The sequence below is a fragment of the Canis aureus genome, chromosome 34 (genome assembly GCF_053574225.1).
Source record: "Canis aureus isolate CA01 chromosome 34, VMU_Caureus_v.1.0, whole genome shotgun sequence".
NCBI lineage: Eukaryota > Metazoa > Chordata > Mammalia > Carnivora > Canidae > Canis > Canis aureus.
The window spans coordinates 19527997-19549623 of NC_135644.1; the positions used below are offsets into that span (position 1 = coordinate 19527997).

Here is a 21627-nt window from a genome sequence, read left to right on the forward strand (position 1 = left end):
TTGAACAGTGTTTTCATTAATACAGGATATAAGGACCATATGTGAGTTTTATGGCAGTTCTGTAAAGTTTCAAGGTATCACTTAAAAATTTTACTCCTTTCTTTAGGTCACATTTGAAAGTATTTGACAGGTGTTTATCACATACCCTCTATCTGCTTAATCCTATACTAAGACCTGCCCTCCATGAATTTCTAATGGATTTGGAATAAAAATACATTCCGAAGTGTGTGTGTGTGTGTGTGTGTGTGTGTGTGTGCAGTGCTGAGTGCATAGTAAGTGTTCAGTACTTACTGAGTGAATACATGACTATATAAATTAAGACTATGTATTTCTAAGTAGCTAGAGACATTCTCTCCAAGATGACAAAGTATGGAACAAATATTTTTTATTTTTAAAACTTTTAAATGGAAGAAGTACTATCTCTAAAATTCAAAAATATGGTTGTTTCATCTTGAAGGTGGGAAATTAGATTCCACATACCCCTTTTCAGGAACAGTCTTCTGAGCCTAGTCTCATGTGGAAAGGGAAACGAGTTCAATTGCTCATTTTTATGTTCATGGAGACCAGAGTTGAAAAGCCACAATTACTTGGTAGACTCTAAATAAGTTTGGGATTCCAGGTGTTAAGACACTTTGGTTGCTGGCAGAGTTTATCAAAACTTCTTTGAATCTTAATATTTGGAAGAATCGTCTTACCTGGTCATTTTTCCTTCACTCAAAACCTAAATGGATCTCCTCTTTGGCTGGCAAAAATCTTATTCTTACTATGTTAATTATAGCATTTTAAAAGGAATCTTATAGATCTGCCCATTTAGCACCTCATTTTCTGAAAAGGTAGCAGTAAGACGAAGTGACTTTATCCACAGTTATAAACCTAGCTCAGAGACAGAGCCATGACAGGAGACCCAATCCTGTTTCTACCTCCTTGCCCTCTTTGTCCCCTTCAGGGTTAAACACACATCCCTATTGAGTTAATACCCAGTATTTCTCCTCTGGGGTAGTGAACCAGGCTTCTGAAGAATTAACATACCCTGTGGCATCCAGAGGGGGTTTGTGATTTAAAGAAGTTCAGGATCTATAGGAAATTTGTTAGGTAACTTAGAGCTACTATTAAGCTGTTACCAACTGTGAAACCCTATGTTTATAGCCTTTCTCTCTAGCTAAGAGATTTAAATGTTTAAGATTTAAATGTTTCTCATTATGACTTGGTTTTGGTTTTCCATTTGAATCACTAAAAAACCGTAGATTTTCTTTATCAGAAGTGTGTCTAATACCCTCCTATGCTAACCTCCCTAATCTTCAGCTCCCACATGAGTTCCAAAATTTTTGAACTACTTATTCCCTCCTGTGCAACTTTCTAATTTTTTCATGCCTAACGCATCTTTAAAATAGTGATTGCCATGGTCTTGATGAACCTTGTCCAAAGCAAATCTTGATCACCCAATAGAAAGTAATGCCTGATTCAGTACATTTGGGTTATTTAAGTCTTAAGTACTATTTTGGGATATGTTTAAGAATATAGCCTCTGGAGATAGAAGATTTGCCTTAAATTCTAGCTTTGGTATTTACTACCTCTATGATCTTGAGCAACTTACAAAAACACTCTTATTGTTGTTGTTGTTTTTTAGTTTCTTTATATGCAAAAGAGAATTGGTAATGAAGAGTAAATAAAGTAGGTAAATAATTAGATACATGTCTATTGGAAAGTAAGTGCCTGATTAACAGTTATTATGGGTATGGATTTGAGTGGTCACATATACACTATAAGTAGTTCCCTGCTACAAGTTAATGAACAGTAAATGATGTAGATAAATAATTAGATACGTGTTTGTTAGAAAGTAAGTCCCTGATTAACAGCTATGGGTATAGAGTGGTCACATATACACTGTAAGCAGTTACCTGCTACAGGTTAAATTCAAGAGAGGTAGCAGAATGTAGTTCAATGGTTTACAATTTTCGTGTAAAAGACCCAGGGAACTTGTTCCAAACTCCAGTTCTGGGTTGTACCCTTTAAACTCTCTTTGCCTAAGTCTGAAAGCAACTTTAGAGTCCTTATCAGTGCTTTTCCCCGTGGCCACTGTGGTCGATTGAGTTGGCATATGGGAAATGAACCTAAATTCACTCCTAGCATGTTTTGACCCAGGTTTTTGAGATGTCATTTTCTTTATTCAGGGGCTGAGGCTATTTTTGTCTTTGCCTATTGAAGAATCTGCATTTTGAACAGAGAGAAACAACATCTTTAACCTTTGACGCCTCTCCTCCCTACCTCCATCAAAAAACCAAACCAAAACAGAAAACAAAACAATTTTCTTTTATGGCCTAGCATTCTGTTTTCCCATTATACGTGATGGAGACTTTTCCATCTTCTTCTACTATCAGATCTCACATAGGCAAGTGTCCTTGTCCTGATATACACTCCAGAATGAAGAAAAAATCTTTTATAATAAAACTCCTTACCAGAAGATGACCAAAGAGATGAATTTAAATAAGGTGTTGAGTAAAATATCTTAAACGGTTCTGAGGAAATAATTGGCAATAGAACATCAGCATTTCTCTCAAGATAAGAGTTTTTCTCAGAATTGAGAAAGACATACTGATATCTTCCATGGGCCTATGAGAATAAGACTTGTCGCTGCTTCTCAGAATACAGACACTGAACTAATGGTCCCTTTCAAAATCAGCCTCCTCCTGAGGCACACTGTGGTCCTCTAAGCATGCAGCAAACATTAACAACACACTGCACAGATTTTTGCCATTAGTAGTGAAGTGCTTCCTTATTATGAGCCTCAAACGAAGCATGAAATGCACCCACTCATTCAATAAATATTTATTGAGATCTACTATGCTCCAGGCATGGTTCTAAGAGTTGCTGAGGAAAAAAAAATTTTTTTCACCCACCTGTAATGATTTAATGTGATTGGCATCTGGCTTAACTGAATTCATAAGTATAGTTTTTTTTTTTTTCAATTATGCCAAGTCTCAAAATTTAAAACTCCAAAAAGCTAAATAAGTAATTTTTTTAATGGAGAGCTCTTTCTTAGATGATTAGAGTCATTCTCTTTGTTTTCTATCACTAGAGATTACTTCTTTCTCTGCTATAAAGATGAAAAACAAGAAGCAGCTTATAGAATTGTAACATGGACTTTAGAAGTATATATGCAAATTTCAGAGGAAAACATTAAATTAATCCAAATTTATTTCTTCAAATATTTAAAAACAAAAATAGCCTCATGTGATTTTAAAGTAGTACAGACTCTTAAAACTTTCAGAGAAGCTGTTTTATTCACTGTGACTCTAAACCCCCAAGTACTTTTTTACTGCTCTTTTGACAAATGTATCTACTTATCAAGACTACTTAAGTGAATTTGCTCATATTATGTGCTTAGCAGAGAGGAAATATTGTGTGTAAAGATTTCCTCCTAGAGAGATGCCCCTTCATTCCTCTTCAAGCCAAAGGCAGATACTTAGATTTACTTAATAGTTGTTTAGTGTTTTGAAACATATCAAAGTTGTGATGGAACTAGCTGAGGTCATTGGAGAAAGGAGGTCAATGAAATATTCAAATTTTACATAATCAAACTTCCTTTCTTCAAGAGAACATCATTTAAAACACTGCAAACATATTTATGCAAGATTTCACCTTCCATAAGGAACCAAATTCCAAATAAACCCCTCATTAACTTTGATCATTGGGGGAGAAACTCGCAAAGGAATACATTAGAGAATATTTTCTAGAAACCAGTGCCATTCGTTTGTTCAACTCACGTTTACTGAGGTTCTTTCAGTTACTATATTCCTGCTAGACATTAGGAAGGCACATCATTAGTGCACTCATTTCTTCAGTAAATGTAGGCTATAAGTCTTTGTCTTTGACACTTCAGCACTGTCTTAAGTGATAAAATGAGTAAAGCAAGGTCCCTGCTTTTGAGAAGAAACATGGTGAAACCAGAGATTATAATTAAAGATATATAAAATATTAAAACAGAGTTTGGTTTTGGACAAAATATTCAGACAGGGTAGAGGAGAGTATAACTGATCTTTAAAAAATTGTAATACTTCACAGAGGAAATGGCATTTGAGGGAGATTTTATGAGGAAAAGAGAAATTCTTTCTACAGAGTAAGTGAGAGATCTTTCTGATAGGGGTAGAGAGTTAAGTGTATGTGGAAGCATCCAGATGTAAAAAGGCCCATTAAATACATATGACAATGGCCTGGTGGGAAGTAGTAGTAGGTAACTGGGGTAGATTGGAACCAGTTAGTGAACAGCTTGATGTACCATGACAAGAGATTAAAATATGTTTCTTTTTATTTAACAGAAAGAGTAACTTGGGGTCTTGTTTTGTTATACCTTGTTGCTAGCAAACTTGTACTTTTAAAGAAAATTTCTTTGGGGGTGTAATAAGGCCCAGCCCAGAAGAAAGAGGAGAAGATGGGAAGCTATTTCACTTATCCAAAGGACAATTGATAAGGGCTCAAGCTAAGGGAATGATGGTGGCAAGTGGGGATAAACTTTGAGATTACTTCCACGTTAATATGTAGGGCCTCAGGGTCTAGATATGGGAGTTGTAAATCGTTGCCAAAGGTGTATCAGTTTCCCATGGCTGCCATAATAAAGTATCACAAACTCGGCTTTATACACAGGAATGTATTCTCTGACAGTTCTAGAGTTCTAACAGTCTCAAACGGAAGTCTCGGTGGGGCCATACTGTCTGAAGCCTCTAGAGAACATCCTGCCTTGCTTTTTCCTAGCTTCTGATGGTGGCTCCTTATCATCACATGTTATTCTCCCTGTGTGTGTCTGTCTTTTCTTCCTCTGAGGCCACTGCTTACACTGGATTAAGGCCCACTCCTAGTGACCTCATCTTAACTATATCTGCAAAGACCCTATTTCAGGTCATATTCAAGTGTACCAGGGGTTAGGACTTCAGCACCCTTTTGGGAGACACAGATTGACTCATGACAATAGGTTTTATCTTAGAAGACTGGATAGATATCAATGCTATTAATGAATGTGTAGGAAGAGGAGAAATTTAGGAGGTAGAGTAGATTTGGAGTTTAATTTGGAAACATCTTAATTTGTGAAGTACTTGGAGGATAGCCAAGTGATGCCAAACAGTATATATTTAAAAATTTAGGTCCTCGGTAAAGAGGAGAAGTCAGAGTTGTGGACAGGTTAGGATCTTATGTGTTAATTTACGTTAAGCATACGATATATGGGGAGTCAGCTCTGGGAGAGAAATCTGTGTGTAGTAGATTTACTGGGGAGTGTTCTCAGGAGCAACACCTAACACCTGTAAGAAGTGAGGGAAGCAAGATGATTGGGTACAGGGAGAGATCAAAATGCTGTGCAGTTTCAGCAGATGCCTCTGCTGATCCTATGGGCAACTCCTATAGGTACAAGGATGACCCTTTGGAGTAGTCCTGATTGAAGCAAGGGGGTCAGGCCTTTGTATTCTCCCAACAATGAGTCACTGAATGCAGGTTCCCTCTCCACCTTTTCAGGGGAGGAGGTGTAACCTTGGGTGAGGCAGTCTTCTTCTGCATGACAGTTCCCATGCAAGAGCTCAACTGTGAACCTTCAGCCCCTAACACTCCTGGTAGCTGGAAGAATGAGAGGCTTGCCTGAAAGGGGGATCTGTGCAGTACAGCACAGCATCCACTACACTACAAGGACCACAGAAAGTAAGAGGACAAGTGAGCAGCTCAACACTTGAGAAGTAGACCCACAAGAAGAAAGCACCAAAAAGACCAAGTAAAAATTGTATATATTTGCCACTTTCATATACAATATATAACTTTCCTCCTTATGACAGCCAGGAAAATGGATATTATTCATGTATATTTACAGATAACTCAAACACATCATTAAGAAATGATGCTGATTAGTCACTGATGTTTCTGGGGGTATTTTAAAATTTAAACTCCAAGCTTTAAGCACCATATTACATGCCATAGAAGGGCAAGATGTGACTAGTAATATAATTATTTTCTGTTATGTACTACAATGTTGCATCAAAATTTCAAAATTAAGGATCAAAATTTCTGGTATAGTGGTATTGTGCATTTGCTGGTTCATATTTGGCTTCTAGTCCTCCTTAATGCTGACTTACTAAGTTATAGTCTACCTCAATAATAGAACAGAGTAGAACAAAGCACATTCCATAACAGAATAATAAACCAGTTCACTGAGGATGCATTGGGTAAGAGTCTCAGGTCGGGGGCATGTCAGAGGAGGTAGCATTTGAGCCAGGCTCTAAAGGATGGAGATCATTTCATTGAGTGGATACAGTGGAGAAGGAAATCCCAGGCAGAAGAACAGACATTCATATTGCTTACCTGATTCACTGATTGAGTAATCCAGCCACCCATTCATCTATTCAGTATCCAGTCTTTTCACTTGTAAAAGCCATTATCTTTGGAGAAAGTTAAATGTGCTTACTTGTTATGAAATGCATTCCTTTGATTGCATTGATTTGATTAAAAACTGTTTAAATATTTGTAGTCAGCGAGGTTAAAGATTTTGTCTTTTTACTCTATGATGGTTTTAATTATGTTGCTATTCGGTGTCTCTTTAGATTTTTTATGAAGTTTTTTCCTCAAACAGTTATTGCCTTCATCAAGATGGAAGTTTAGATTTCTTCTCATTATTGCAGTTCAGAAAATAATTTCTTCCAGAATTGCATTTGGTTTGGCAAAATTTAGGGATTAGTTATAATTATACAACTGTATAATTATTTTATACTATTATACCTTAATAAGTTGATATTGATCCTAATTTTTTGCATAGATTCTTAAAAAACACAAAACAAAACAAAACAAAATAGACTCCTATAGGATTTTACTTAATTAACCATTTCTTTTCTGCAGATTGGTTTCAAACTATTTGAAAAATCTTTCCACTTTACTGGATTTGTTTATGTGTCTAAAAACAGTGAAATTTTAGTCTGAGGTTTGAGCCAGTGTTTCTTATTCTTTATATTTTGATAAATTTGGAAACATTTTTCTTTCAATGTTGTTTAAAACGTCAAAATTAAATAAATTTGATAATTAAAAATTAATCAAGAAATATGAATTTTAGAATATACTTTTTAAAAACTGTACACTTTTACTGTCACTCATTCCAAAATTGACAATCGCTTTTTTTTTTGATTTTTAAAATTTCTTATTTAAATTCAATTAATTTATGTATAATGTATTATTGGTTTCAGAGGTAGAGGTCAGTGATTCACTTTTTTTTTTTTTTTGATTCACTTATTTTTAACTGGTTTTTATAAAGAGCAAGCAGAATGCAAAAGATTTCCTTAGCACATTATAATATTTAAACTTATCACCTAACTAATAGTTATATGACTGTTGAGTGTTTTAAAATTTATGTTGAATGATAGTCTTATTACTGTGTTTCAAAGATGCTGCTTTACATTGAGCATATAGCATATGTTTTCTAGCATATAACTAATTTTTATTTACAGGTATGTGACTTTAAACAGTTTAAATCAGTTGACTAAACTATTTCATCATTCTGCATTTCTAAACTTCAGTACCTAACCTTCTTACTTCTCACAGGGGTAAAACCAAACTGGATCAATCAAGGATGCAGCTCTGTGCTTTTAACCAGACAGAGACATATGTGACCACTTTTATACAGGTTATCTAAAAAAAAAAATCATACATATATGATATTTTTTTCAGTGTCATGCATGCTGTTCAGCTACAAAATGTTTCTGCCTGACCCATTGCAAGAAAGTAGAAACATATACAATTGTTCTGTAGATGAATTGGCATCATAGCATGTCACAGGGGCAATTCCATCATTTTTTGTGGTTCTCTTGATGACTTCCTTAATATATATATCTCTCATGTCCTTAGGTGATTTCAAGTGCATGATCTGTAGATTTTTATTGGATGGATTATAAAAGTAAGATATATAGAATGTAACAGAAGCCGTTGAAGCAACATTTAACTTGAAAACCTCTAGCAACTTCCTCTAGTAATCTAATCCAACCTCATTTAATATATGTAACATTAAATTGTCACATTTATTGCTACGAGGGTAGAACTTTAATATTTTCCTCATAACAACAACAAATTGTAATTATGTGTGGGAAGGATGTGGTAAATATATATATACATAGACATACATATATGTGTATATATATATACACACTATATATATACATGTATCAAATCATCAATTAAACTTACACAATGTTATATGTCAACTATATCTCACTAAAGCTTGAAAAAATAAATTATCACATTTAAATTTAGTAAATTAAAACTCTATTAAGAAACCATTTTTGTGTGAAAATATTTCAGGCATAACCATAAAATCTCAGAACATAAAAGGAACTTTCTAGTACTAGACCTGTATTTGCAGAAATTAAGACTCATACAAGTAAGCTGTGTTCTGAGTACCTAACTAGGAAGTTGGGGACAGAGCCAAAGTACTTAGCTTCTAGGCTAAATTTTGAATATATTTTGAAATGATTTTAAGAACAGTGATAACTAAGGCTTTATTTCTTTAATTGGTTCAGTAACTAACATTTGATTTCATTTGATCATATATAAAATGCATCAATTAAAATTTATTAGGCCCAGCCTATGGATGAATGAGTTATAAGTGTTTGAAATGCTTTATTTGAATCTAAAAACAAGATCATACACTGATGAGAGTGTTTCTTATTATGGATATATATATCATAAGGAGATATACAGCATAGCATCAAGAAGGTAAGAGGCTTAAATGGAACATAGGATGATGTGAACACTAAAACTTTTATTATTTTTTAAAGATTTTATTTATTTACTCATGAGAAACAGAGAGACAGAGACACAGGTGGAGGGAGAAGCAGGCTCCATACAGGGAGCCTGACATGGGACTCGATCCTGGGTTTCCAGGATCAGGCCCTGGGCTGAAGGCAGCACTAAACCGCCGAGCCACCCGGGCTGCCCTGAACACTAAAACTTTTAATAAGACATGAAACACTTTTTATAAAATTAGAGACAAATTCATGTGGATTTCCTTATCTAGTATTTCTAACAAGTATAAAAGAAAATATTCCACTTGGATACATTTTGTCTTAATGGATTTCCTTATCTAGTATTTCTAACAAGTATAAAGAAAATATGCCACTTGGATACATTTTGTCTTAATTTTAGTATAGTTTGTTGAATGGCTGAACTCTAATAAATAACTTCTTGTAAAAAAAATAATAATAACTTCTTGTGAAAAAAAAAATCCATGTTAATAAGAATCTTGCCTTTTTTTTTTTAAAGAATCCAGTTCACATTTTGAATTGCTCTGTCATTGTTGGGATGTTTGTATTGTTGTTTTCCATTGTGCAATGTTGAAAGCAAAACTTTATCTTAAAAATGATACACTGAAAGGATAATAATACAAACAGTTTCCAATAAAAAAAAAACTAATATTGTTCTAGTTTACTTGAAGTTAATGTTAAAGGTACTCCTGAGTAAAAGACGTATTTCTCTATTTCAGGTGGGTGGCAATATTCTCTTGTAAAACAATTTTATTTCAAAATGTAGTAAATTTCCTCCCCCTAGAATCTGAATAAAGATGCATCCATACACAACAGTATGCATACAGGTATAGGTAATGTGTCTTTTCTTGCCCTTGCCTCTTTTTGCATGGTTTTAGGGGATAGCATCAATCTACAAGTAGTCTATTTCTTATTTGTTATTTTTTTTTTTTAGTTCTAAATAATGGATGAGCTTGAGTCTTAGAGTCTGCACTTGTCCCTCACATTTTGCTGTCCTGTTTGCCTGTGTTCCAATCCTTATTTACCCACTTCTGGTGGGCCTCAGTAGTAGAACTGTTCAAGTGCTTGTTCCTAGTGTTTGAGATACTCTCTCTGATTTGACCCACTGCATTCCAGCTACTTAAACATCTATTCTCTGCTGATAGGAGTTCTGTGTTTTACACAGAGCCCTTCAATATGGCTGGTGGATCACATGTCAAGGCATTATCCATGAATGCCCTTGCCTTTAGGATGTCCAAGAGGACACTGCAGGATCTAGCCGAGAAATCTGTAACCAGGCCAATCTTCTTGTGTGGCCAAATTTTTTTTTTTTCTCGTTTGTTTTTCTATGCAAGATCTTAACCTTCTAGGCATATAAGTTGTCATGTTATTGGATAGGAAGTGCCCTAGTTAGAAGATTCTGGGGAAGAGTAAGAACTCTCACTGAAATCATTGCTTTATTTTTAATTTCCATGGTGGTGCCTGAGATTTGACCCCATTATTTCTCCATCATCTGAAACTATATCACGTTGACCCTACAACAGAATTCTTGAGTGGATTTCCTGGGGAACAAGCAGCTGTTCTCTACAAGCTGTTTCTGTAGCAGTCATCAAGAACACTAGGAAAGGAAAACTTCCATCTTTTTGCCCTGTCTCTGAAAAAGTGCTGGGGCTTTAGTTGTCCATGATTATAATGTGAATCAAGAGTTTATTGTAACTGGTAATTAAAACTTTCTAATTATTTAAGCAGAAGTAAAATGAAAATCTAGATAACAGAAGGAAAATACTGTTGACTCTTCAGGATATCCTCAGTGTGTTTTTAAAAAAGACTTTATTTATTTATTCATGAAAGACACAGAGAGAGGCAGAGATATAGGCATAGAGGGGAAGCAGGCTCCCTGCAGGGACCCTGATGTGAGACTCAGTCCCAGGACCTCAGGATCACACCTTGAGCCAAAGATAGATGCTCAACCACTGAGCCACTCAGGTGTCCCCTATCTTCAGTACTTTTTAACTGGCATTACTATTTAAAAAGAATAATGAGATAGACCAGAATTTCAGAGAGATGAGAAAAGGATCACAGAGACTTAAGGGGCCCAGAATGCTAAACCATGTAAAGAAACTAAATATCAGTTCACTGAAGATGAAAAACACAAATGGTATTACCATAGGTAATCTCCAATTTTAGAAAAGCTATAGGAAGATAATATTCCCATTTCTTCAGAGGGCAAAAATGGCCCTAACAATTGCCAGGGAGAGGAAAGCATATTTTGGTTCTAGACCATAAAAAGAATATTTAAAATTGAAGCTATCCCATAACAGAATGGTAACTTGGAAAACATTGGCCTCTTACATAAAGTGTGGTAGCTATTTGTGGAATTCTTCTCTAAAGGTCCTTTGATCCTATACTCTGAACTTTACCATTTTATAACCCTTTAATGATTGAGAGCCCTCATTATGAATACCAATTGTAAAATCAGACTGTAAAATTAAAAGATGGGTAATATTGATTTGAAACTAATGAAAAGAATTCTTAAGCTTCATGACATACAATAGAGCTTAGTTTATCACTAATGTCTCCCATAATTTTTCTGTCCTTATATGCCCATTCCTTCTCTTTGATTTCTTCTCTCAACTTCTTGCTGTCCTCTGTGTTTCTTTGTTTTGATGCTCAGGTGAGATAACTGTTCCAGGCTCTGCTCCTCAAAGAATATGTTTTGTTATATGTAGCAAGCAGTGTTATAATATGTACTTCAAACGTGACATCTTTAGAATGTTTTCCCCACAATTATCCTCTTTGAATAAGATGTCTTCTATAATTCTGCTGTAGGTTTGATTTTTTTTTTTTTTTGGCTTTTGAGTGCCCCATTATCAAATTATCAAACAATTGTATTTCATATTTTTTGAAATAAGAAATGACCAACTAGCATTAACCACCATCCATACTAGCATGGAATAGCTTTCTGATGTGAATGCCTATTTGGGGATATGTCAGTAATAAATTTACCTGCTTAGGACAGTTTCTAATATGACACTTATATTAAACAGTTTCTACTCATATTCATCGTTGTAGAAACACACCTTCTAGGGACTTAAAAGAAGAACCATGAAGAATTTTTAAAAGCATTTAATTTGATCATATTTTTAAATTTACAAGTTTTTATTTAAATTCTATATAATTAACATATAGTTTAATATTAGTTTCATAGTTGAATTCAGTGATTCATTACTTACATGTAAAACCCAGTGCTCATCACAAGTGCCCTCCTTAATCCCATCACCCAACTACCCCATCCTCCATCCACCTCCACTCAAACAACCCTCTGTTTGTCCTTTATAGTTAAGAGTCTCTTATGGTTTGTCTCCCTCTCTTCTTTTCTTTTTCTTACTGCCATGTTCATCTGTTTTATTTCTTAAATTCCACGTATGAGTGAAATTGTAATAGTATTTGTCTTTCTCTGACATTTCATTTAGCATAATACACTAGCTCTATCCATGTCACTGCAAATGGCAAGATTTCATTCTTTGATGGCTGAGTAATATTCCATTGTGTGTATACCACATCTTCTTTATCCATTCATCAGTCAGTGGAGATTTGGGCTCTTTCTATGACTTGGCTATTGTTGGTAATATCTGATATAAACATCACAATGCATGGGTTCCTTCAAATCAGTATTTTGTATCCTTTGGGTAAATACCTAGCAGCTCAATTGTTGGGTCATAGGGTAGTTCTATTTTTCAGTTTCTGAGGAACCTCCATACTGTTTTCCAGAGTGGCTGCACCAGTTTGTATTCCCACCAACACTATAGAAAGGTTCCCCCTTTGCCACATGCTTCCCAATATCTGCTGTTTTGTGTGTTGTTAATTTTAGCCATTCTGACAGGTGTGAGGTGATATCTCATTGTAGTTTTGATTTGTATTGTCCTGATGATGAGAGATGTTGTTCTTTCCAAGGGTCTGTTAGCCATCTGGATGTCTTCTTTAGAAAAATGTCTAATCATGTCTTCTGCCTACTTCTTAACTGGATTATTTGGTTTTGGGGTGTCAAGTTTGATAAGTTCTTTATAGCTTTTGGATACTAACCCTTTATCAGATATGTCATTTGCAAATATCTCTTCCCATTCCATAAGTTTCCTTATAGGTCTATTGATTGTTTCCTTCACTGTGCAGAAGCTTTTTATCTCGAGGAAGTACCAATAGTTCATTTTTGCTTTTGTTTCCCTTGTCCCTGGAGAAGTGTCTAGTAAGAAGTTGCCATGGCCGAAATCTGAGAGGCTGCTGCCTGTGTTCTCCTCAATGAATTTGATGGTTTCCTATCTCATATTTAGATTCTGTCATCAATTTTTATTTTATTTTTGTGTATTGTGTAAGAAAGTGGTGCAGTTTCATTCTTCTGCACGTTGCTGTTCAGTTTTCCCAACACCATGTGTTGAAGAGACTGTTCTCCACTGGATATTCTTTCCTGCTTTGTCAAGGAATAGTTGACCATATAGTTTTTCTGTCCACTTCAGGGTTTTCTCTTCTGTTCCATTGATCTATGTGTCTTTTTTTGTGTCAGTACCATACCGTCTTGATGACTACAGCCTTGTTAATAGCTTGAAGTCCAGAATTGTGATGTTTCCAGCTTTGCTTTGCTTTTTCAAGATCACTTAGGCTGTTTGGGATCTTTTACGGTTCCATATAAATTTTAGGATTGTTCTTTCTAGTTCTGTTGAAAAATACTGGTGGTGTTTTGATGGGAATTGCATTAAATGTATAGATTGCTTTGTGTAGCATAGACAGTTAACATTTGTTCTTCTAATCCATGATCATAGAATGTTTTCCATTTGGTTGTGTCCTCTTCAATTTGTTTCATCAGTGTTGTATAGTTTTCAGAGTACAGATCTTTTATCATTTTGGTTAGGTTTATTCCAAGGTATCATACAGTCTTGGTACAGCTGTAAATGGGATGGATTCCTTGATTTCTCTTTCTGCTGCTTCACTATAGGTGTAGAGAAATGTTACAGATTTATGTACTTTGATTTGATATCCTGTGACTTTACTGAATTTATATATCAATTCTAGCAACTTTTTTGGTGAAGTCTTTAGGATTTTCTACATAGAGTGTCATGTCATCTGTGAATAGTGAAATTTTGACTTCTTTTGTTTCTTTTTATTATCTGATTGTTAGGGCTAGGACTTCCAGGACTATGTTAGATAACAATGGTGAGAGTAGAAATACCTGTCTTCTCCCTGCCCATAGCTCTGTTTTTCCCCATTGAGGATAATATTATCTGTGAGTCTTTCATAATAAGGCCTTATGATGTTGAGGTATGTTCCCTTTATCCCTACTCTATTGAAGGTTTTTATCAAGAATGGATGTTGTACTTTGTCAAATGCTTTTTCTGCATCTACTGAAAGGATCATATGGTTATTATCCTCCTTTTATTAATGTGGTGTATCACACTGATTGATTTATAGTATTGAATCATCCTTGCAGCCCAGGAATAAATCCCATCTGATTGTGTGAATTATTCTTTTTATGTCATGTTGGATTCAATTTGCTAGTATCTTGTTGAGAATTTTTGCATCCATTTGTTCATCAGGGATATTGGCTTGTAATTCTCCTTTTTAGTGGGCTCTTTGCCTGGTTTTAGAATCAAAGTAACGCTGGCTGGCCTCTTAGAATGAGTTTGGAAGTTTTCCTTCCATTTCTACTTTTTGGAACAGTTTGAGAAGAATAGATATTAATTCTTCTTTAAATGTTTGGTCAGATTCCCTTTTCAAGCTCCTTTAGGTATAAGGTTTGGTTGTGTATATGAGACTTTTCTTGCTTCTTCAGTTGGGTCTGTATTGCTGTATATTTTCCTCTTAGGACTGCTTTTGCTTCTTCCCAGGGATTTTGGAAAATGACAAATGTTGTCATTTTCATTTGCTTCCATGTATTTTTTAATTTCTTCTTTAATTTCTTGGTTGATTCATTCATTCTTTAGTAGGATGTCCTTTAACCTCCATGTTTTGTGGTCTTTCCAAATTTTTCTTGTGGTTGACTTCAGTTTCATAGCATGTTAGTCTGAAAACATGCATACTATGATCTCAATCATTTTGTACTTGTACAGGTCTTATTTGTGACCCAGTATTTGATCTGTTCTGGAGGATGTTCCATATGCACTCAAAAAGAATGTGGTATTCTGCTGCTTTAAGATGAAATGTACTAAATATATCTGTTAAGTCCATATGGTCCAGTGTGTCATTCAAAGCCATTGTTTCCTTACTGATTTCTGCTTAGATGATCTGTCCATTGCTGTGAGTTGAGTCTTAAAGCCCCCTACTATTATCGTATTATTAATGAGTTAATTTATGTTTATTATTAATTGTTTTATATATTTGGGTGCTCCCAAGTTGGGAGCCTAAATTTTACAGTTGTTAGATCTTCTTGGTGGATAGACTGCTTAATAGACTGCTTTATTCTGATACTATGCCCTTCTTCATCTCTTGTTACAGACTTTGGTTTAAAATCTAGTTTGTCTAATATATGTATGGCTACTTGGCTTTCTTTTGACATCTATTAGCGTGATGAATCGTTCTGCATCCTCTCACTTTCAATCTGCAGGTCTCTTTAGTTCTAAAATGAATCTCTTGTAGGCAGCATGTAGATGGGTCTTTTTTTTTTCCTATCCATTCCGATGCCCTATGTTTTTTGATTGGAACATTTAACCCATTTACATTTAGAGTGAATATAGATATATGAGAATTTAATGCCATTGTATTACCTGTTGTTGTTTCTTGAGATTTTTCTCTGTTCCTTTCTAGTCTTTGTCAGTTTTGGTCTTTCTTTCCCACTCAAAGGGTCCCCTTTAATATTTCTTGTAGGGCTGAATTAGTGGTCATGAATTTCTTTAGTTTTTGTTTGTCTGAGAAACTATTTCTCCTTCTATTCTGAATAATAGCCTTGCTGAATAAAATATTCTTGCTGCATATTTTTCCCATTCAGCATGTTGAATATATCATTCCACTCTCTTCTGACCTATCAAGTTTCTGTGGATAGGCCTGCTGTTAACCTAATTTGTCTTCTCTTATAAGTTAGCGATTTTTTTTTCTATTGCTGCTTTTAGGATTTTTTCCTTAGCTCTGTATTTTGCAAATTTTACTATGTCTTGGTGTTGGCCTGCTTTTGTTTATTTTGATGGGAGTTCTTTGTTCCTCCTGCATTTGATGACCATTTTCTTCCCCAGACTAAGGCAGTTTTCAGCTGTAATTTGCTCAAATAAACCTTATCCCCTTTTCCTCCTTTTCTTCTGGGACTCCTTTGATATGAATATTATTATGCTTTATGGAGTCACTGAGTTCCCTAAGGCCATAAGTTTATTTTCTATATCACTTATTTGTTCCTCTGCTTTTTCTATCCTTGTGGTCATTACATCTGGTTTGCTCCTCATTTATAGCATTTTTTTTTCTGTTCTAACTAGTGTTTAGGTCTGTTTTCTGCAGTAAGAGATTCTCTGATGTCTACTATGCTTTTCTCAAGTCCAGCTAGTATCTTCATGATTGTTGTTTTAAAATCTATATCAGGCATATTACTTATATCTGTTTCAATTAGATACCTGTCTGTGACCTTTGCTTGTTCTTTCTTTTGGGATGAATTCCTCCATCTTGGCATTTTGTCTAGAGCTCTGTCTTCCCCTGTGTGTTAGGAAAGCCTGCGATGTTTCCTGCTCCTGTGAATTATAGCTTTATGAAAAAAAGGTCATATACTGTCCAGGACCTGGCACTTAAGGAAGTATTTCTGTTGTATGCTTTGTGCACTCTGCTACTGTGTTTTGGCTATTCTTTCCTCAGATCAGTCCTCTGCAGAGTTGCTTCATGCCTACAGTAAGGAGTGTTTGGACCTTGTTGAGTGTGTGGCAAGTCTTAACTTGATATGCTCTGTTCTGCTTGTTAAATGAGTCCAGATCCTCTTTCTACTAGAGCTGAAGCTTTGCTGCACTCTGTGATCAGTAGACTTGGTGCATGCAGGGGTTTGTGCTGGTCTTCTGGGAGAGGGGCCCATTGCTCTGGTTCTCAGGCACACTTACCCTAGTAAAGAAGCACCTGAAGAGTACAGGAGGGCAGGGGCTGGTTTAAGTGGTTCAGGCCTCCACTGTTGGTGCTGTTATACTTACTGAAGTCAGTGCGAGCTTATGGGCAGGAGCGAAAAATGGTGCCAGCCCTCTCCTTCATCCTGCAGAGGGGAATTCAGGCCCACTGCTGCTCAGGAAGCCCTCACAAAAGAGTGAACAATCTCCCCTCGTGTATCCTAGGCTTCCCTAGATCCTTGCCTCCACCTTGTCTGTATCCAGGCTATCTTTCCTCTCAGCAATACAAACACACCTGTGTTTTATTTCAGGCATGTTGGCTGAGTTTCAGAACTACAGACTTTAGGGATGTGGTGTAGCACAGCACTGCACTGGTCCTCTGAGGGTCTCACCATCCTCAGGCTGGTGCCAGTTTGTCCCAGAGGGCAGTCACACAGACACACAGGAGATTGGAGTTTAGAGTAAAGCACAACAAAAAGCCAGCATCCAGGTTAGCTACCCTCAGCAGGTATCTCTGCCCCTATGCTAAGGAATGGGAGCACAATGACACCTGACAGCCTTTTTTCCCGAGAGGTAATGCTTCCTCTCCCAGATGCACACCAAGAGGGGGAAACTGTCTCTCCTGGTGCATCCCAGAGGATGCTCAGCATACCATGTGCTCCAGGGTCTCTCCTCCTCATCCACAGGAGCACCACTGCACCTGCTGAGCTCCACACTGACCACAGTGTGGACTTCTAAAACTCTAGTTGTAAAAACTCAAGATGATCAACACCTCTTATTTTCCCAGTCACTGGTTTTGAAGAATTGTTTTTCTTGTATGGTCTCCTGTGCACTGCTCTCTCTCTCTCTCTTTCTCTCCACTGCCCATGATCAGCAACCTCCCCTTTGTAGCACCCGTGATCCTTCTCTCTCCTAAGTCACATCTCCACACCTCCTACTTTCCACAATGTGGTCTTCTCTACTTCTAGTTTTGCAGTTTGTTCTCTCAGTCCTCAGATCAATTTCCTGGGTCTTCAGAATGATTTGATATCTGTCTAGCTGCATTTAAGGGATAAGGCAAGTGTAGGATCCTACTACTCTGCCATCTTAACCTGATCATATTTTCATAATTGAAAGGGGCTTCTTAGATAGCTATAGTAGTTTACAATCAAGATTAGAATGTTTCGGAACTACTTCAGTGTTTTATGAATATACACTGAAAAATATGGGAAGATATATATATATGTGTGTGTGTGTGTGTGTGTGTGTGTGTGTGTAGTAGGTACCTCAAGGTAATAGAATCAGGGAGAGAGTAGAAAGGACTTTTGTTTTTTATCATATATTATTGTTCATTTAAAATTTTTGAATCGAGTATATAGATTTTAAAGGAAAGAAAGACAAAATTTTAGAAAGTACCTAAAAACAACACCATATTATTCAATAAAAAAGCGAGAATACTGTCTATAGCATATTGCTATTCCTAATGCTAATGAATCTACAGCATATGATCCTGTATTTATACAGTGCATATTTATACAGTGCATATATGTAGGCTGTCAAAGGTAAAAAAAATTATCCTTGTTGACATGGAAAAAAGTAATAGATGAAAAGTATACTTAACTGTTTATTAAAAATAAAATTCACACAAAATAGCCTATTTATAACACTGAAAGGGACATTTTTGATGCTAAAGTATTTATTTCAACAGTCTTGGTGTAATATAATAATTCTTCTATTCCCAATATTACAAGAAAGGAAAATAATTACAAGTGATTGAGTTTGTAGATATAAAAATAATAATATAATTAATTATGTAAAATGATTCAAATGATTGGCATGATCTTCTCTGTGTACTAAACAAGAAAATAAGAAAATTCAGTAGTTAACTATAGCAACACTAGCTATGAGAATAAAATGCATTTCTCTTCAAGAGAAAGTTTTTGTTATAGATGTTAGCCTTTCTATTTAAAGGTATCCTTTTGGACTCTGTTAAAGAAACTTCCACTTCAGTAAATATTAAATTTAAAGACTGAATAGATTAGAACTAAACTGACTACATCATTAGGGCATGCACATAAATGTTTAATATTATATACAATATTAAAATAGCTACTTTGTGAATACTTTATGCATTCCCAGGAAAACATAGAATTCCTAAAAGCATTTTAAACTTGAATTTCTAAAAAGCCATAGCAATTTGGTTTATGATACAAACTATAGTTCATATCAAATATTTTGGTAATGTCCGTTCTGATGAGGAATAGTCTTGAAAAACTGTCATTTATGATAAAGAATTTGAGCCAAACTCTGAATTGAATTGACAAAAAAAAATTTGCCATAATTTCTATTTTTAAAAAGTTTCAGAAATGACAAGATATAGTTTATAAAATCATCTTAATTTTATTTGCTTATAAATTAACTTGGCATATCTTCTTTGTTAATGCTTGGTGAGAAAGCCAAATACTGAGATTCAAGATGTTTTCATTAATTTAGACTGAAGAGTCATTCTACAAATTAGAATCATTTTATTTAAAAATTGTTACCACCTTAGAGAAAACCATGAGAACTATTTGCTAGTTGTCAATATTTTGGCTAATAGCAGGAAAGTGCTTTGAATTCTTTCTGTTAGCTGTTTCTTCCACAGCTTTGCCTCAAAATCCAGGGCAAAAATCCATTTTTCAGGTTTGAAGGACTTGGTCTCATCTCCATAGAATCATAGTACCTTGTCTTTCAGTTCCCTGGTGAAAGTCCATAGACAGCTGAGAACTCCAGAATGGAGGGCATCAAATAATTGTTGTCTTTTAGATATCATACTTAAAATTAGTTTTTATGGTAATTGGCACAGTAGGGCATATTAGTAATTATACATTTCCCATTATTTCTTGGAGTAATGTATATTTTAAAACCTTAAATATATCGTCTTATTATTAATTTCTATTTATTTTAAAGTCATTTTAGATCAATTCAGTGATTCACTTCAATCAATTTAAGTCTGCTTTTTAAATGAAATTTCATAGCTGATACTATTATAAAACAGTTTGCCCTGGTGGGAAGAATGCCTTTATACCAATAGCTTATAAGTATTAGAGTATTCATAATTCTTTACTCTCACTATAAAAACAACTTTACTTATATCATTCCATATGTACAATACTGTATCAATGCCTTTTTTACTGATGTTGAATAATGTGTGATAATAATAGCACTGAGAATGTGGTAACCATAAAAAACACTTTTAGCTTCCCAGTAAATCTCTAAAAATTAGCATTTTGGATTAGGCCTATGATATTAATGCAAATTAATAGATTAAGGAATCCGTTTAATGGAAACGAGTATTTCCTCACTTTTAGCCCTTGTATTTGTTGAACTATTCTTTAAAAAATTAGTAAAGCTGTAATCTTAATAAGGGGAGCATGTGCTGAAATAACTAGTAGTTTTCAATATTCACATGTCGTTTAGCAAATGAGAATGAAAAATGAACTCTTCCATTGATGTCCTGCTCTACCCCTTATAAAGCAAAATTAGGAAAAATTGACAGAGTTTTGCTACAATTGCTGTATGTATTTTTTCTAAAACTTTGTGTATGTGTACGTTTGTAAACATCATGTTTGATCATAAATTTCTGGGCGGGAAAAACTTGTGTTATGATCAACTGTATGATCATAATGACAATGAATTCATTCCTGTCATGTGTGAGTCTGCCATGTTTAATTTCATTGAATCTTCGTTTCAGAGTTTGCATGTGGTGCTTACTTTGGTAGCCACTATCTTTTGACAGTATAAATAATACTTTCTGATCTTTTCAACTATATCCTGAAATCTTATACTAAAATGGGTGGTGTTGGATGAAATAATTACCATGGTCTTTGGCATTTTGATTCCAATATAATATTTGACATTATTTTGTCTTGATGAAAAGCCTTCTATCTATATCATCCTGGTACATATTCTTAAATCCAAGAGATAATAGAAGAAATATGTTTGAATTTAATTTTGCACTAATTTCTTTCTTTTTAAAATTTTAAGTATCAACAAGCTCTTCTGCCAACTGTCAGGATATGATCTTTCAATTATCAGGCATTGGCAATTTGGCACTTGTATCATTTCTACTGCTGTCTTGGTTGTCTGAATATAATAATTATTGGTGTACACAAATTTATATTAAACATAAAAAAATGAAAATGTGACCAGTACTTTGCAAATGTTATAGTTTGTAAAAATATACTTTATGCTAATTCTAAATACTTCCTTGTTAGCATACTAAAAATAATAAAATTTATTTTTCACAGGATGTGTAGATAGAAAGATCAAGCATAGATGTATTGTAAGGTTATTTGACCTCGATATGTGTTTATACGTTTTTATGGCCATCATACTGTTGATCTTTTTTCATAACACTTTGCATGACTTTGATTATTAAATATGGCTTAAATATAAGATTTGAATGAACTAAATGAACTGTCTGGGGGGGTGGTCAATTTCTTTTTAGAGATTGAACCGGTCGAGTTCCTCTGAGTGCAGCACAGTTGATAACCCTCTGCCAGGAGAAGGAGAAGAAGCAGAGGCTGAACCTGTAAATTCAGATGAGCCAGAGGCCTGTTTTACAGATGGTAAGAGAAAAATCAAAGCATTGGTTAGCCATCCGTTTATTGATATTTGGGGTTCTATCTTCTATCCATGTCTGTAGCTCAAAAGTCTATTTCTATGTTGATTCTTAAATCATTATCTTTACCCCAGATCTCATGTTTAATTTTTAGATATGCTTCCAATTCCCCACTGGTCATCTCTGCTGGTTGCCTTTAAACATGCTAAGTATAAGAAGTTCAAAACAAACTTTA

At 35.0% G+C, this 21627-nt stretch overlaps 1 protein-coding gene across 7 annotated transcripts in view; it reads left to right on the forward strand.

Annotated features, from left to right (window-relative positions):
- Nucleotides 1-21627, forward strand: part of SCN9A (sodium voltage-gated channel alpha subunit 9) — a 159704-nt gene that overhangs the window by 102619 nt on the left and 35458 nt on the right. For all 7 annotated transcript variants that reach the window (XM_077883425.1, XM_077883427.1, XM_077883423.1 and 4 more), the window contains one exon: nucleotides 21279-21399. In XM_077883425.1, coding sequence (XP_077739551.1) covers nucleotides 21279-21399 — 121 coding nt within the window. The remainder of the gene's footprint in view (nucleotides 1-21278; nucleotides 21400-21627) is intronic.